The sequence below is a fragment of the Gallus gallus genome, chromosome 12, assembly GCF_016699485.2.
Source record: "Gallus gallus isolate bGalGal1 chromosome 12, bGalGal1.mat.broiler.GRCg7b, whole genome shotgun sequence".
NCBI lineage: Eukaryota > Metazoa > Chordata > Aves > Galliformes > Phasianidae > Gallus > Gallus gallus.
Window position 1 is genome coordinate 16,470,783 of NC_052543.1, and position 16,480 is coordinate 16,487,262.

Genomic DNA, 16,480 nt, shown 5'->3' on the forward strand with positions numbered 1-16,480 from the left:
AAGCCCTGCCCTTATCATTCCCAACCCCGGCAGCAACACATGCTTGAGGCATTATCTGCCTGCTTGGGTGGCTTTTCCCACAGCTTCTGCTTGCAGCCAGAGCAGAGGACTCCTGCAATACAAGCAGCAGAGGCTGGAAGGGGCAGACAGCCTCTTAAAGCATTCAGGACCATCCTTCCCCTTGCTGGCAGTTGTATAACGTCACTGTGGCAACTACAATGCTTGCATACATGAGAAATATTAGGAAAGCATTAGGCTTATTTTAGCTATGTTTTAACACTGTTTAGCACCTGCAAGCGAGGAAGAGAACAAGCACCATCTGAGCAGTCATGTTGTACTGCCACACTGGATGCCTCCCACAGCTATTTCCGAGGCAGCAGGTATGACACCTTGAAGAACATCAAGCAGATAAGCTTTTGCTTATTTTGTTCTCCTAATTAAAAAAAAAAAAAAAAAAAAAAAAAAAAAAAAAAAAGGAACTTTGTGAGATGTTGAGAAAGACCTCTCTAGCTGAAGCTCCTCTTTTTCACTTGGAGCCAGAGCCAGCTGCAGCATAAACCTTCCTGGCCTTGATTGCTGGCTGGAGCACAAGCCCTGACTGCTGTGCCCAGCTGCTGCTGGTGCCCTGTTGGTGTGCAGAGCCAACAGCCATGAAATGTGATTCCTTTACCAAGGCTGCTGTCACGATCACTGGCTCTTGAAACACTGCCTGTGCCTTCAGAAGCATATTAAGTAATGCGGGAGCTGCTTCTGATCGCCTCTCAGGAAGATAAACTGATCAAGTGAAAGCCAAAGCAGAGGTGAGGATGAAGGGATTTGATTTGATATTTGCTTCCAAAGGCTTAAATAAACATTTTTTAAAATCTAAAGCATGATATTAAAGAGTCGAATCCAAATGCTTTTGGCAAAAGCTCCCCCATCTAGGAATGATTTCATATCAGCCAAGCTGTTAAGCAGAGGTTGTCATGGAAACAAGTTATATTCAAATGATATGGCCAGAGATATACTGTATTTAGTGAGTTCTTCATTTGCTGCATGTTGGGAACACGTCAGAACTAAATGACATTGCATAACTTTCTTTTGTTCACAACAAACTGGCTCGCACCCCCTGTTTTTCTGGCAGGCATGAGCCAATGCCTGGGACAGCGAGCAGCACTGAGCACTGTTCTGCACAACAGGCTTTTCCCTTCTGCCTCCTGAAGCTGCCTTCCACAGAGGTCTTCTTGCAGGGGCACGAGCCTACCAAACACATGCATGCTTGGACATCCCACAGGTGTCCATCACCTCCTTGCAAACACAGCCTACTATTCACTTTCTGTCTGCGAATGATGTTGGAGCAAATCTCAGACAGGACTCTGGATACTGAGTTCCTACATCCACTTTTTTCACTATTAAGAAGCACAAAGGAAGTGCAGCTTTTACACAGCAGTGTGCAAAGGAAAGTACTTTGAGCGATCTCCTGAGAGGTGAAGCCCTGATTGCCCAATAGAAGCTGACCATTAGGAAAAAGTTAAACAACAGAAGTAAAACTTTACCCTTAAAGTCATCACAGAACTGCATAGCAGCACAGCATTTTTTGTTTGTTTTGTTTTTCTGCCATAAATGAATATGCTCATGAAGAAAGCAATATAAACTCCCTGCCCACCTCTGCTCAGTGTGCCAGTTTGAAGGAGATCAGCCTTTCCAGGTGCTTTGCATTGCAGAATCACTGCTGTTTGGTCACAGCTGCTCATGAAGTTTCAGCCTGGCCCAAAGCCCTTTATAGATACATAAAGGCATTTATGAAACTAAATATGCTTTAGATTATAGCTTGATTTTTGACCCAGCTGCTTCTGGGGAGCTGAACTGGCATAATATCCAACCCATGCACCAGGAGTTGGGAGACCTGAATTTCTGACACTGCTTTGGAGAATGGGCTTCTGATTTCATCCCTTCCTGTTCCCCATGCATGGGAGGCATTACACCTATCCTAGCACCTAGAGAAGCAATGCCAGCGAAGATGAGATCGTAGGCAGAAATGCAAGAAACCTGTGGACCTCAAATCTGAGCTGAATTATACACTGGGCACAACTTCCAAACAGCTTTCCTTTGCTTATTTCCTAGCAAAATATCTGCACAGTGTTTCACTTAGATATTGCTTCCCCAAACACGGGGATCTCAAAATAGCATCATCCACCATGCTATTCAATGTGTTACATTAAATCCAAAGGAATATTATTGGCACCACATCTGGCAATTGCTTTGATGTGGAACATGAGCTTAAATACTGATCTTTTTTTTTTGACAGGCAGCCCGGTATACAGCTGAAGGAAATAATATGGAAGAGTCACATCCCACACTGAGCAGAACACATTGGGCTGTACTGCAGAGCGAGCCACGGGTGGAAGCTTCATCTTGTATTGAGACTGCAACAAATGTAAGGCTTATAAAATAGGAAAAAAAGGAACACATAAACTCATTTGTACAGACTCGATGCTCATCTCATGCACATTAGGAGTTCAGTACCACTCACAGAGGGTCGCTGAACTTTTGCCTCACACTCCGGCAAATTATACCTACTGATGGCAGTGAAACCAAAGGCCCCTCCGGAATGGAACCACTAGAGGGAGACTGACTTCATACTGTGACATCGATCCCGCATCTCTAACGCCAGATTCAGATCAAACGTGCTTCATTTAGCTCAGGTCAAAACTACTCGTGTGTGGCTTCTTCACGACTAAAAGTGGATGAAACGAATAGATCAAGTCTGCCTTATTACTGTAAAGTGGGAGAGCGTTGTGTAAATGGGATCGGGCAGTCACATATCCTACTGTTTGTAAGAGAGGTGAGACCCAGCCTATGAAAAGAAACCACACCAAAAAATACCCCAGCCACTGAAAACATTAGCTGTATCCTAGCAACGTCACAGATTCCTTGTGGACTTTGTTCTGGAACCTACAGTCTTATTTCATCAAAATTATTGACTTTCTCAAAGTCTCTAAACGACCATCAAAAAGCAGTTAGCGCTTAAAAAATACAAACATTTAATTAGTCGCATTAATAAGCAAAAAAGAAAAGGAGCGTTGCATGCGAGCACTGCCTTTTCACGGAGCTCAGTTTAGCATCCTTTGAAATCAGCGTCAAAATCTCCACTTTATTTGTTGGTAAGAGAGCCAGGCCCCACCTCGGGGAAGAAAAGGTGCAAATGGGGGCTGGCAGATGGGAGCTGCTCCCCAGGTTGGACTCAGACATTGCTCAGCTGAAACCCACACAGCTCCCCACGGCTCTTCTAATTGTCGTGTTCTCATTGGGAAGGTAACATGGCATTTACATGGCATGCAGGGGCTTTGCACCATGCACGTAACCAAATAAAGCAGAAAAAAAAATGCAAGCAAAAACCAACTAGCAACAGCAACAAAACCCAACGACAGAGAAATCGGCTGCTCATTATCCCTAACAGCTTGCACGATGATCTGAGCAATCCTGGGGGCATTCTGGCATTTAGCTCAGGGTTTGGGTAGGCTCGGATTTTGGGCACAATTTTCACTCAGCTCTGAAGTACATCGCAGCTTTTCTGAGAGTTTTTCTCTGTTATTTCAAGCTCGGCTTCAGTAAGTTAGCAAGACCTTTTAGCAGAGAGAAAGTGCCATTAAAATAATAAATTCCTTTTCATGAGGCTGCCTTAAAAGCTCAGTTGATAGAATAGTACAACAACAACGAAATGCTTCTCGTGCTTTACTTGGCCCACAACGTTGCTTGAGACTCACGAACACTTCTAAACTGCATAAGCTTTTTATGTGCTATTTCTGCAGTTAAAACTAACCAAGAGAGTGCCTTTGTTGAAGCAGCAATTTAAGCACAGAAGTGTTAGTTAGCAGCTCTCAGTCCTTGAACATGAATCCAACAAAGGCTTGATTTTAATTCCAGATGTGGGGCTCCATTGTTTGCGCTGCTTCAGAAGTAGTTTGGGAAGGAGTGGCACTGATACCCAAGCACCTGTCCTACTTACTTAGGATCATGGCAATGCATTGCTGGATTAGCATCCCACTCCCACCTGGCACAGGCTTTGCCACACTAGGTTACCTAAGCATTACCTACTTAGCATTGAACTCACACACTCATCCTGTGAGAGACTGCAGTTTTAGTCACATAGAAAGATGAAGCAGGCTCTGTAAACAGACACTGAATTGTAGCAATGGCAGCAGTGTGGTGGACCAACACCAGCAAGACCACCTGATGTCAGTGTGGAAAATACTTTGGTCAACATGCGTGTTCAGAAACGTTGGAAAGTATTATCTATGCAGGACATGCTTACCTCAGCATTTTCTGTAGAGCTAAAAAGGGGAGGGGAGGGGAGGAGAGGAGAGGAGAGGAGAGGAGAGGAGAGGAGAGGAGAGGAGAGGAGAGGAGAGGAGAGGAGAGGAGAGGAGAGGAGAGGAGAGGAGAGAACCTATACTTTATAATTGCAATTGAAGTCATTATTTTGCATTCCTTATTATAGATTATATTGAAAGATTCTTACTGGTAAACCAACCTTTGAACTGATGTCACCAACGGTACAGGATCCCATTCAAGTACCTCCAGCACCGTAAATAAGTCAGTAGTTCTCCCTGACAATTAGATTTATTCCCAGAGTGCTCAAAGGTGCTAATGAAAAATTTAGGGATTCATCCCAAGTTATGCTCCTTGTTATACCCTGTTGGGCTAATTTATACCTAGGTAATATATAAAAGGGGAGAAAAAAGCAAAATGCATCACATGTATCACCAAGACAAAGGTGTGAAGCACAGCCTGGGCAGATGGTTGTAACCCCTTAAGGAAGAGAATGTGAAGGAAAATCTGTGCATGGGGAGATGCCCCTGAGACCTCAAAGCAAGAACTTTCTGTAGTTTGCTCAGCACTGCTGTGGGCCTGGAGCAGCAGCAGAAAGGCTCAGTGCTGTGGACAGCTTGTGCCTCGCTGGGGCTGTGCCCTACAGCAGGGGAGTGCTGCTGCAAAAGCTTCAGAAGAGCAGCGTGTCCCCGGCCATTCAGCGGCTCAGCAGAGAAGAGGCAATGAGAGAAGCGAGCAGGAGGCAGCTATTCTTCCCCTCTGCTTTCTTCCCTCTCCATTGAGTGCACTTCTAAGGCCCGCTCCCTTTGCAGGGCGCTCAGAACTTCCAGCAAGTGGCACGCACGGAGGCACTCACAGCCATGATACCTGCGTCTGGTTATTTCCAGTCAAAATAATCTCCTACTCAATTATGGAGAAGAATAGAGGAGCTCAGCCTGACTCACAGTCACATGGGGGAAAAATGAGAGGAGTTGCTGGAGTTCAAAACGTTCCACTGCTGTGGAGGAGGATCAGTGCAGCGGGAAGGAGTGCTGCTCTGCAGCAGCGCATCTCTGAGGGATGGAGGAGTCCCGAGTCCGCTCCCCGCTGTGCCAAATGCACTCCTCCACTCTTCTCTCCTCCCTCCCCAGGAGAGCACATGGAGTATTGCACAGCCGGGGAGAAGCCCTCGGAAGATGCGAGGGCTGTCAGATGCCGCTCTTCAAATGCATGCAGAGCAACTTTGGGTTCAGCAGTGACACTGGTGCTCCATCTGCTCCGCTGTCGTTTGTTCATTTGGTGTGCCTGTGCCAACACTTCTGCAAACAAAGCCACATCCAAACCCTTTGTTACTGCCCTGCTGACCGAGGAATCACACTCAGCCCGATGGCAGTGCCCTGTGCGTGCCCTGCCCCAACCCCTTGCCCCAACATCTGTGCAATGCTTTCCCAAAGCTGCTTCAAAGCTGCCCTCCCTCATTTTGCTGCCGTGTAGCACAGCTGTGCCCTGCTTAGAGGGCAGGCATGACTCCTGTACAAAGCATTCGAGGTAGTAGTATAAATTTTGCAGTCATAGAGCCCCTCACTCTATTTTCACATTAGTCAGTACCTGAACATTACCTTAATGTGTCATTTTTTCATTTTGCCATTGTCACCAAGTATTGCTCAGACCTTGTAGCTCCCTACAACCCCCTGAAAGGAGGGTGAAGCAAAGTGAGGGTTGACCTCTGCTCCCAGGTAACGGTGACAGGACAAGAGGGAACGGCCTCACGTTGCAGCAGGGGAGGTTTGGATTGGATGTTGGGAGAAATTTCTTCTCAGCAGGAGCAATACTGCATTGGCATAGGCTGCCCAGGGAGGTGGTGTGGTCACTGTCCCTGGAGGTGGTCCAGAACTGTGGAGATGTGGCACTGAGGGACGTGATCAGTGGGGATGGACTCAGGAATCATAGAGGTCTTTCCCAACTTTAATGGTTCTATGATTCCTCAATTACTATACCTAAAAACTTGTCCTTCCCTGAATTGCATGTGATGACAAAATCATTGCAGCTGACTGTTCCTACTTACCCTACTTCCCAGCAGTGTCTGCCATAACAGGAGCTTAGATTATAACCTTCAGGCACATCCTGACATTTCCTGCTTCCCTTGGATCACCCAGGAGATAATACTTTGGTTTCTGCTACAGTGGTGCCAAGGGACACAGGGGATGTGCGGCGGAGACACTATGGCTGTCCCTGCACTTCCTTCTGACTTAAGCTCTCTCCAAGCTACAGGTGAAAGAAAGATGAGCTAACAGTTTGCTGCCAGCCTGGCACAGCAGCCGTGAATTACAGCAGCGCCCAAGCAAGCTCAGCTGCGCTGGTGTGCGTGCAGGGAGGAACAGAGGAGAGAAGCAGGTGAGCTGCTGCCTTGCTCACAGAGCTCCCATAGCAGGTAAGGTCCCTTTTGCTCCCATGTGCCTAGGAGCAACCAGACCTGGACTGCTGGCGGTGGCCCCAGTGCCCCAGGCATGAGGTCCCCACATGTCCTACAGACAGCTGCACCCGGTGCCAGTTGCTGAGAGGACACCGTGCACCCAGAGCTCATCACCGCCCGCAGCGCCCGCGTGGGAAATTGCAGAGAGCACTGAGCAACCCGTGGGCAATCCTCTGTCACAGCACAACTCCAGTGCAAATGAGAAACCTAACTACTGAGAACAGCTCAGATGTGTTGGTAGAAAGCAAAAAGCAGCCTCAATTATATGCCTTTTCGTGTGTGTGTGTGTGTGCTTTTAGAATTTCTCTGCTCTCAGTAAATACCAGATCCAAACCAGACTGATGGGCGAGGGACACGTTGCCCTCAACCACCCTTTGGGCTGAAGTCTGCTGTGGGCTCCACCAGTGTCCAAACACTGTGGCTGCTCTGGATGTCTGAGGTCAGCACACAGCCCCAGCACAGATTTCTGACACTGCTCACAAAGCCCTGCCGGAGGCTGCTCCACCAGAACCAGCATTTGGGGCTGACGTGGATAATTCAATTGCTATTGTTTCTGGAATAACGCTACATTTACTGATGGCTTTTAATCCTTTGAAAGGGATTTTGGATATGTCCTTCATGAGAGGCCATGATGGAAATTCAGCGGCAGCACAATAATTGCATTAGCATCTTCAGCAAGCCTTGGGCCTTGCCCTAAATATCCTTCTTTTCTGCCTGTTTAGGTGCATCAGACCCCACACGTCAGGGTTCTGACTCGCAGAGGCGGCATCGCCTCGGTGTTCCCGCTGAGATGTCTGTCCATCAGCTCGCTGCAGAGCTGCACCCCCTGAAGCACTCCCTGCCCGGCGGGGATACCCGCAGCAACAGGCGGCATCTTCCCTCCGCGCACACACGGAGAGCTCCGGCATGGCCGCATCCGGCAGCAGCGCGCTTCTGACCGCGGCACGGCGAGGTACACCTCCGTCACACGGACACCCGCACGCTGCGGCTCTCGGCGGGCACGTCCGTGGGTGCGCACCCACCTGTGCCGCGCACGCACCTCCAGCCATGACTTCAGCCCTCCGCCCCCACCTCTCCGAGGCCGCCGCGCAGCGGCACCGCACGGCCGTGCCCTCCCCTCCCCTCCCGCACACCGCCAGCGGCTCAGCCCCGCGGCGGGGACCGGCGGCTCCGCTCCGGGCCGCGCTGCGGCAGCGGAACCTCCGCGCCGCTCCGCGCCACCGCGCGCTCTCCTCGGTCCCGCGCTCCGCAGGGGCCGGGCTGCGCGGGGGGCGGAGGCAGTTGCGGAGAGAGGGAGGGAAGGAAGGAAGGAAGGAAGGAGGGAGGGGGATTTACCCCATTGTCCTCGCCGGGAGCTGGGCAGAGCCGCCGCCGCTGTGCGCAGGCTCGGCCGGCCCCTCGCCCCGCGCGGCGGCGGAGCAGCTCGGCGGCGGTAAGGGGGGAGGGGGTCCGCGCCGCTCCGCGCCTCGCCCCCGGGGCCCCTTCCTTCCTCCATCCCTCCATCCCTCCATCCCTCCCCTCCATGGGGCGGTGGCGGCGCGGGGCGCGGCCCTAGCGGGGCGCGGAGCCGCATGGCCCGCGGGGAGTGCGGCGGCAGCGCCGCTCCTCGCCCGAGCGGCGGCGGTGGTGGCGGCGGCGGAGGGGGGAGAACGGCGGCGGCGGCGGGGATGGGGGCGTCGCGCGGCGCGGGTTGGGCGGCGGAAGGCGGCGGTGATGGCGGGGCCCGCGGCCCCGGAGCGCTGCCGCGGCGCTGAGCCCCCGGGCCTGCCGCGCGGAGGAGGAGGAGGAGGAGGAGGAGGAGGAGGAAAAGGAGGAAGGACCCGATGGCGAACAGCAGCGAGCTGGGAAGCAGCAGCAGCCCGCACCTGCCCAGCGCCGGCGGCCTGCTGAGCGCCTCCGGGCTGAAGCTGGCCACCCTGGGGCTGATCCTCTGCGTGAGCCTGGCGGGCAACGTGCTCTTCGCTTGGCTCATCCTCAAGGACCGACACCTGCACCGTGCCCCATACTACCTGCTGCTGGACCTCTGCTTGGCCGATGGGCTCCGCTCGCTGGCCTGCTTCCCCTTCGTCATGCTGTCGGTGCGCAGCGGGGCTGCCTGGCCCCACGGGCTGCTCAGCTGCAAGGTGCTGGCCTTCCTGGCCGTGCTCTTCTGCTTCCACGCCGCCTTCCTGCTCTTCTGCGTGGGGGTCACGCGCTACATGGCCATCGCCCACCACCGCTTCTATGCCAAGCGCATGACGGGCTGGACCTGCCTGGCCGTGGTGTGCATGGTGTGGACTCTCTCCATGGCCATGGCCTTCCCTCCCGTCTTCGACGTGGGCACCTACAAGTTCATCCGGGAGGAGGAGCAGTGCATCTTCGAGCACCGCTACGTCAAGGCCAACGACACGCTGGGCTTCATGCTCATGCTGGCGGCCGTCATCGCCGCCACCCACCTGGTCTACATCAAGCTGCTCTTCTTCATCCACGGCCACCGCAAAATGAAGCCGGCCCAGCTGGTCCCGGCCATCAGCCAGAACTGGACCTTCCACGGGCCGGGGGCCACGGGCCAGGCGGCGGCCAACTGGACGGCTGGCTTTGGCAGGGGACCCACGCCACCCACCCTGGTGGGCATCAGGCAGGCCACCCACAGCCAGATCAAGAGGCTGCTGGTGCTGGAGGAGTTTAAGATGGAGAAAAGGCTCTGCAAGATGTTCTACATGATCACCTTGCTTTTCCTGCTCCTCTGGTCTCCCTACATTGTGGCCTGCTACCTGCGGGTCTTCATTAAGGCCAGCTCCATCCCCCAGGTGTACCTGACCACCTCCGTCTGGATGACGTTTGCCCAGGCCGGGGTCAACCCCATCCTTTGCTTCATCTTCAACAAGGAGCTCAGGGTCTGCCTCCGAGCCCACTTCCCGTGCTGCCAAAGCATCCAGAGCACCCAGGGCACCATCCTGTGCGATCTCAAGAGCTTTGGGATGTAGGGGGGCTTCCTCAGCCTATCAAAGAAAGGTGGATACCATTTTCCATGTTTCTGCATACGATCTCAAGAAAGTGTGACCCGTGGGGGACATGCTGAGCCACCACCTGGCACCCAAACCTTAGGCTGTAAGAAGCTATCTTATTTATTTTTCTATACTTTGCGTATGCTCTCCAGAACATAACAGGTTGCTGTCTATGGAAACAGGTACTTGAGCAGAACACCCCCAAACCTTAGGCTGTACGAAGCTGTTTCTCTTTGTGATTATGTGGTTTTTAACAACAAAACAGGGCTCCAAGTTTCTGGTCTTGCTTCTAACGTTTCTAAACGTGATTCCAACAGATACGGATTAAGGCCATGACATTTTTCTTTTCTTTCCTATTCCTGTCTGTTTTGATAAAGGCTTAACAATTTTACTCATGTAATATTTGATAAAAGCCAAGACAATTTTATACTAAAGTTATTTTTGATGACCTCAAGAGGTGTTGTTTTCTTATCATTTGATTTCAGTGAAGAACGAGAGGAGGACGTTCCTGGTGTGGTTTAGTGGAAGTCGGTTTTTGGTGGGAGCTGTGGGTTCATTCATTCTCAAATGGTTTGAGTATTTGAAGCAGTTACTTATAACTTTTGCCTGACATGCAAACAGTGTAGAACTAATTTCGATTTTCTCGTTGCACTATTTATTTGGTAATATTTCGGAACTATTTGTGAAACGTGATTTTAAAATACCAACTTTAAAACTAATCAACTATAGCAGTTTTTAAAAACCTAGATTGAAATTCATATTTTACTGCCTTTATAGGAAGTTATCTACAAACCTGGGTAATACTTGTACATTTTGACTGTTTTCTTTAATAAAATCTTGAAAACCTTTACTGTATGTAATTGTCTCAGAATGGCAGCATTCTGCTTTGCTGACAAATAGCTTGTGTATCTGGAAGGTTGTATGTCTTGTGTCTGAGTAGATTTCACAGCCGAGGTTATTATGGACAAGCACAATCCTTACTTGCTGTTAGATCTCAATTTAGGTGTTTTTACCAATAAAAATGACTGATGCTATTTTTAAGGAGACTTAAGTTCATGATGGGCGACAGGTTTATATAGTGCAATGGTAGAGCAGAGGACCGCGGCTCACTGATCCTTAATACGATGGCTTGGGTAGTACTGCTCTCAAACTGTATTCTTAACGGGTAACTTAAACTTACTCAGCGTGGCACGTCCTAACTTGCTTCGTTTAGAAAAACTTCTTTGGAAGCGCTTCAGCTGGCAGCATGATGGCGGGATCCCGACGTGACTCAGAGGAGGCTGTGCCCGATGCGTTGCTTTCAGGTGCATTGTGCAGCGTTTAGCAAACATCAGTCACCGCCGCGCTGCTGCCTGTCGCACAGTGACAGCAACGAGCTCTGTTTCCATGAAGAGATCTGCGCCTGAGCTGGAAGCAATACTGCAGAGAGCAGTCGGAGGCTGTTAGCCGTCAGCTGAGCAGTGGCTGTAGCGTGGCTGTTAAGGAGCGTGCTCCTGGATAGGGTAGAACGAAGCAGGACTGTCGCTTCCAGATCTGTTCGTGGAAGTGCATCTGGGTATAGCGGGAACACGGTCAGCACTTCAGGTCACGGCAGAAGCTGGCTATCAGCGCTGCTCATGTTTTCATCCTCAAGTGCCAGATCGTGGCTTAGTAAACCTGGATGAGTAATCAGGTAGAGCTGTTATGAAGAGGAACGTGCAACGCATTGATGCTGTTACTGGCAGTTGCATCCCAAGCATCCTTTGTGTGCCCGCTTTACCGTTGGTTCTTTTCTATGGGACTCCAACTTGTGCAGAATCATTGTCTGAACGTTTAAGAAGTCTCTTGTGCAGACAGAAGTATCTCTCTGGGGCCTATAACTGTGATCTCCAACTGAAGTCCTGCCTTCTCGTGCAGCCCAATTAGGAAACAGCCAATGTTTCCTCACTTATGCTATTAAAAGTGTCAGATATTTTGGCGTCCCAGCTATAAGTAATGTGCTTATGGTTCTATTTAAACCCCAGAGATGGGAGAACAGTTATTTTAAAACAGCCCTAAAAGCTGCAAGGACCACATTTTTTCTTGTGCAGGAAAATTAAGCACAGGTTATGTAGTCGGTTGGACATACAGGGTGCGATGAATCACCTTTGGGTGGGTTGGTCTGCTTGCTGCCTGCTGGAGGGAACTGCTGCCTTGCTGTCACCATTGGTGGCAACCAGACCCATAGCAAAAGGATACAGAGAGATGCGAAATGTGTGTCTCTACTGTACCTTTTGTTTGCAGACACCTGTCAGGACTTCTGATGTACTCTTGAGGGCAGAATTAGTGCCTTTAAAAGTTAGTTTGGTACCTGAGGTCCTTCTAATATCAGGCTGATGACAATCCTGGCTACACCAGCACAAAGGAGAAGGAACTCCAGTAGCTTTAATTCAGACTTTAGATGGGTGTTGAACTGTTCTGGAATGAATAGAGCTTCATTCCAGGAAAAAAAAAAAAAAGTGTGAAATTAAGTATAAAAGGACAGATAGGTGGCAGAAAATGTGCTCAGTGACCAGCACTGCTCTGCAAGTCCAGCCTGGGGCTGAGCATGCCAAGGAAGTGTACAGGCCAGAGAGAGCTGGAGGAGCACCAGGGGATGAGTGTTCCTTCTGGAATCTGAGAACAGATAAGGAAGTTTCAAAAAACAAACAACAACAACAAAAAAACCTAACCCAAAAAACAAAAACAACCAAGCTGAGCATCGCCAAGGCACAGCATTGACACGTTCTCACGGCGTCCTTCAGTCTGGAGATGGGGAAAGTGGGTCACAGGGATTAACTGCTTTGGCCATGCTCAGAGAAGGGGAGTCAGAGGATGAAACCTGCTCTGAATAACAAAAGTGGAGGAGAAAAGCAAAGGAGAATGGGCTGAGCCCTGGGAGCCCTCCCTGGTGCTGGTGGGAGCCCTGAGGAGCAGTTGGGAGCTCTGTGCCCTCAGCAGCTGCCCACAGAACACCAGTGCTCTGCTCTTCCTCGTAGTGCTAATGGACGGAGCTCAGCAGGAGCCGAGTGCCATAATTACCTCCTGCGGCCACACGGGAAGCTATTGCAGCTTGTTGTGCAAGTGCTGGGCTCACGTGCAAAAACTCAGATGCTTTGAACCCATTCCTATCCCCTCTAACCACAGTACAAAGCTATGGGGGGGGCTCGGTGGGCCGTATGGCAGCAGGGCACACACCTCTCCCACCTACCTGTGCTCAGTCAAGATGCAGGTCAAATCCTTTCCGTAACCCATAATAGGACATATGCGATGGTTTCCTTTTCTCTGGGCAACAGGAGTCAGCATCACGTGAAATGCCATCATTGTCCCCCCTGGAGACTCTCCACTGTCAGGCTTAGAGCTCACAGCACGCTTGCTGTTGCATGGCTGTGGTAAAGAGTTGCAGTTGCTGTGGCAGCTGTGCTGCACTGGGAAATCTTACTGCTACTGGCATCTTCCCTCACTCCCCAGGTATTTAACACGTTTCTTGCAAGCATTCCCAGCAGAAATCTTGCTGTGTTGTGTCAGAGGAGATTTTAGCACAAATTTCTGTATCAGGCCAGCGTAAAAAGTGACACCGATCTGAAATCTCAACAAGTACTGCCTTATGGGCATCTCTGCTTCGCAGCACTCAGAGCCTGTGAGTACTGCAGGGTGCCTCTGTTGTTCAGCTTTGGAAAGTTTGCTGGGAAAAGAGCTGAAATATTTAACCCTTGCGTATTACATTGATGTGTGAAGGTCTCATATTTGGCGGTGGAGGTGAGCAGGGGACACGTAGCCCATGGGCTCTTGCTGTTTGCTCTGACAGTGCCAAGTCTGCACCAGGGGAGAGAAAACTGCCTCCCAGAACAGCGTGAAGTCAGTCGCCTTGAGGAAGGAAAAGGGCAGGAATCTGGCTTATTCCTATAGCAGCAATTCTTCCCTGGGGCTCTACCTGGCTGTGATACAGCTCCACCTCCGGCAGGCTGCTCCGCCATATGCTGTGGGACTGCCCCGGGACACACCGAGCTCAGCTCAGAGCTGGCACTGTCCCTCCCTTCCAAGCAAAGGATGCGCAGCATTGGGCTGGATCTCTGCCACCTGCCCACATGGTTACAAACAGTTACGTTTCTCCTTGCAGTGCTGGCACTTGCTCGGAGTTGCCAGCAAAGCACCCAGCAGAGCAGTGGCTCGGGCAGCGATACACACCTACAGGCAGAACACGATGCCAGGTGGCTCAAGGCACTGCATCAACTTATGCTGCAGAGGAGGGATTCTGTGACATGAGAATATCCCAGAAACCATACAACATAGCTGTATCTCAAACCAAAGTGTGTTATAATAAACATAGAAAGGGGGCTGTTTCCTAATAGGTCTCCCCTACAGTCCCAATTTTTAGCACAGCTTCTTTTGTAGTTGCTCAAGTGCTGCAAAGGCTACAGTTAGCCATTGTGATAGGGGCCAGGAAGCATCTGCTATGCTGTCGTGTTGGTACACTCCAGAGTATCGTAACATACACAGCAACCACAGCAGTGAAGCCATCAGAGAGACTGTCTCTGAAGGAGCTCTCCTAAAAGCTGGCATAGAGGAGCGTTGGGATGGGGCTGACAGAAGCCTTACCCCAATGCCTTCCCATGCTGGTGCCCTCTAATGATGCTGTGTCATTGATAGGGCCCCACACGGTCTTCACTCACCCATTAATTGTAGAATTGGTGACCGAGGGCTGAATTTCCAGTGGGCCTTCTGCACTGGTCTGTCTTTCCCTAGAGCTTATGCTGAGCATCCCCAAGCCCATTTTCACTTGGCCCATGTCACCGGCTGCTCCACGCCTTGGTGTTTTATCTGAAAAAATGATTAATTATTCTGGCTCACCTTCGTAAAGCCCAGAGCCACTGATGGCCAGAGCAGAGCTTTATCATGGGCAAAAAATAATAATAATAATAATAATAAAAAAAAAATCACTGACTACAGAAGCTTTCATCACTTAACTTTAAAGTCAAGCTAAGCCTTTAATGTGAGCTGTTGCATTTCTGTATTTCTATTCATGTTTAATGACCTCAACACTTGCACTGTGCCTTTGATCTCGTGAGTCATGCATGGTCTGACTGTGGATGCATTTATTGGAAGGCCACTTTCTTCAGCACTGCGTTTTTCGCCTCTGCTGTGACCAGGTTGATGCTGCAGAGCACTTTGTGTAGGAGGCTTTCAAGTTCAAAGTGAGTCTTGCAAGGACACTGGGAGCTGTGAAGTCCCAGCTAATTTTAGGCACTCATCAGTGCTGATAGAGTAGGCAGCAATCAGGCGATCGCCCAGCGAAGAGACACCCTTCCTAAAGCATTATTTACTGGTGTGCCATTAAAAAAAAACAACACAGTCCTGTGTTTGCAGAAGGATGATTAACCATTGGAACAAGTCATGCAGGGAAGGAAGGGTGCTCCATCTGTGAGCAGCACAGTGGGAGCCCATGTGCCCACCCACAGCCAACCCAGCCGGCAGCCACATCGTGCCCAGGGCTCTGCCTGAGTGCATGGGGTGGCAAAAACCAGGAGCACTGATATACAGCATCACATCCTGTTCCTTCCTTTCACTGCCTGACAACACCCCTGTAATCACTCCTTATAAACACCAGTGCAGCTCTCCGAAAATTTAGGAGAGGTAGGGCCAAAAGGGCTTTGCCATTACAAAAAAAAATATCCAAAAGGGGGAAACACAGAAGGGATCAGAAGTGGAGCTGAAGTCTGGGTGCTTTCTGACAGTGAGATGAAGAGGGATGATTTAGTGAAATATTACCTCCCTCCATCGAACCGCTCAATCTGTTCCCATCTGTCACCCGCGAGCTGAAGGAGGCAGTGAGCAGCCCAGGAGCTGGGTGAATCAGTGGGGCCCTCCTGCTCGTTCCCCCTCCGTGGGCCCCATATGCAACACTGCATGGCCGAATCCAGCTGGGCAGAGGACATCTGGGTGCACAGGAAGGCAGCTGAGCACGCGATGTACAGTCAGACCAAGGGGGAAGGTGGGCACCCAAGCCAAGGAACTGATGGGGCAGCGTGAAGCCGTGTGTGCGTCACCTCCGGGCATGAAGGTGTGCCCACTTTGTCCCTGTAGATCCCAAACACTCAGAGGACGACTTTTCCTTACTCTGCACTTACACAATCTCTGTCTGAGACAAAGTGCTGATGTAAGGCAGCCCCAGGTCACCAAAGGCTCTGTTGCAATGTGTGAAAGGTCTGTTTGAGACTTCAGGGAGTCCAGAGGAACCAGAGTGGAGAGTGAAATGATGACAATGCAGCAGCCAGGAAGCTTTGCCATTGAACCACGAGGGCTCAGGGACCCTCCTGGCAAAGCTTCATCCATGTAAGTGGAAAAAAAAGGGAGACAAGAACATCTCCTTTTTGTGCTGAGAAAGAGCCCTCAAATACCTACATGAAGCACAACAAAGCATGCTCACAAGTGCAAGAGAAGTAAGTAGGGCTTGGTCCTGCTCACTAGGCTGGGAGCCAGCCACCTTTCAATCCACTGCTGAGAAGTGTTCCAGCTGGGGGTTTACAAAGCCACATTACATTTAAATCAGATTTGATTCCTTCCACGTGCTGCAAGGCAGTGGCAGAGCCATGGAGCCCAGCACCACGCGTTGGGTCCCATACAGTGCTGGTTCTGTGCATACCCAGCCCTCCCCTTAGCAAACTGTAGGTGATTTTCTCTGTGTCTGATGTGCACGAAGCTCATCTCCATTCCTGTGCTCACTGCATTGATC

The 16,480-nt window shown here is 50.5% G+C and overlaps 2 protein-coding genes across 2 annotated transcripts in view; one reads left to right on the forward strand and one right to left on the reverse strand.

Moving 5' to 3' along the window:
* EIF4E3 (eukaryotic translation initiation factor 4E family member 3) overlaps positions 1-9,069 on the reverse strand; it is a 27,121-nt gene extending 18,052 nt beyond the window's left edge. The window contains exon 1 of the mRNA XM_046900014.1: positions 8,099-9,069. Coding sequence (XP_046755970.1) covers positions 8,099-8,274 — 176 coding nt within the window. The 5' untranslated portion in view covers positions 8,275-9,069. The remainder of the gene's footprint in view (positions 1-8,098) is intronic.
* Positions 8,439-10,600, forward strand: GPR27 (G protein-coupled receptor 27). The gene has a single exon (XM_003642028.6). It carries the CDS (start codon positions 8,587-8,589, stop codon positions 9,727-9,729), a length of 1,143 nt encoding a protein of 380 aa, XP_003642076.1. The 5' UTR covers positions 8,439-8,586; the 3' UTR covers positions 9,730-10,600.
* Positions 10,601-16,480: the final 5,880 nt, after the last annotated feature.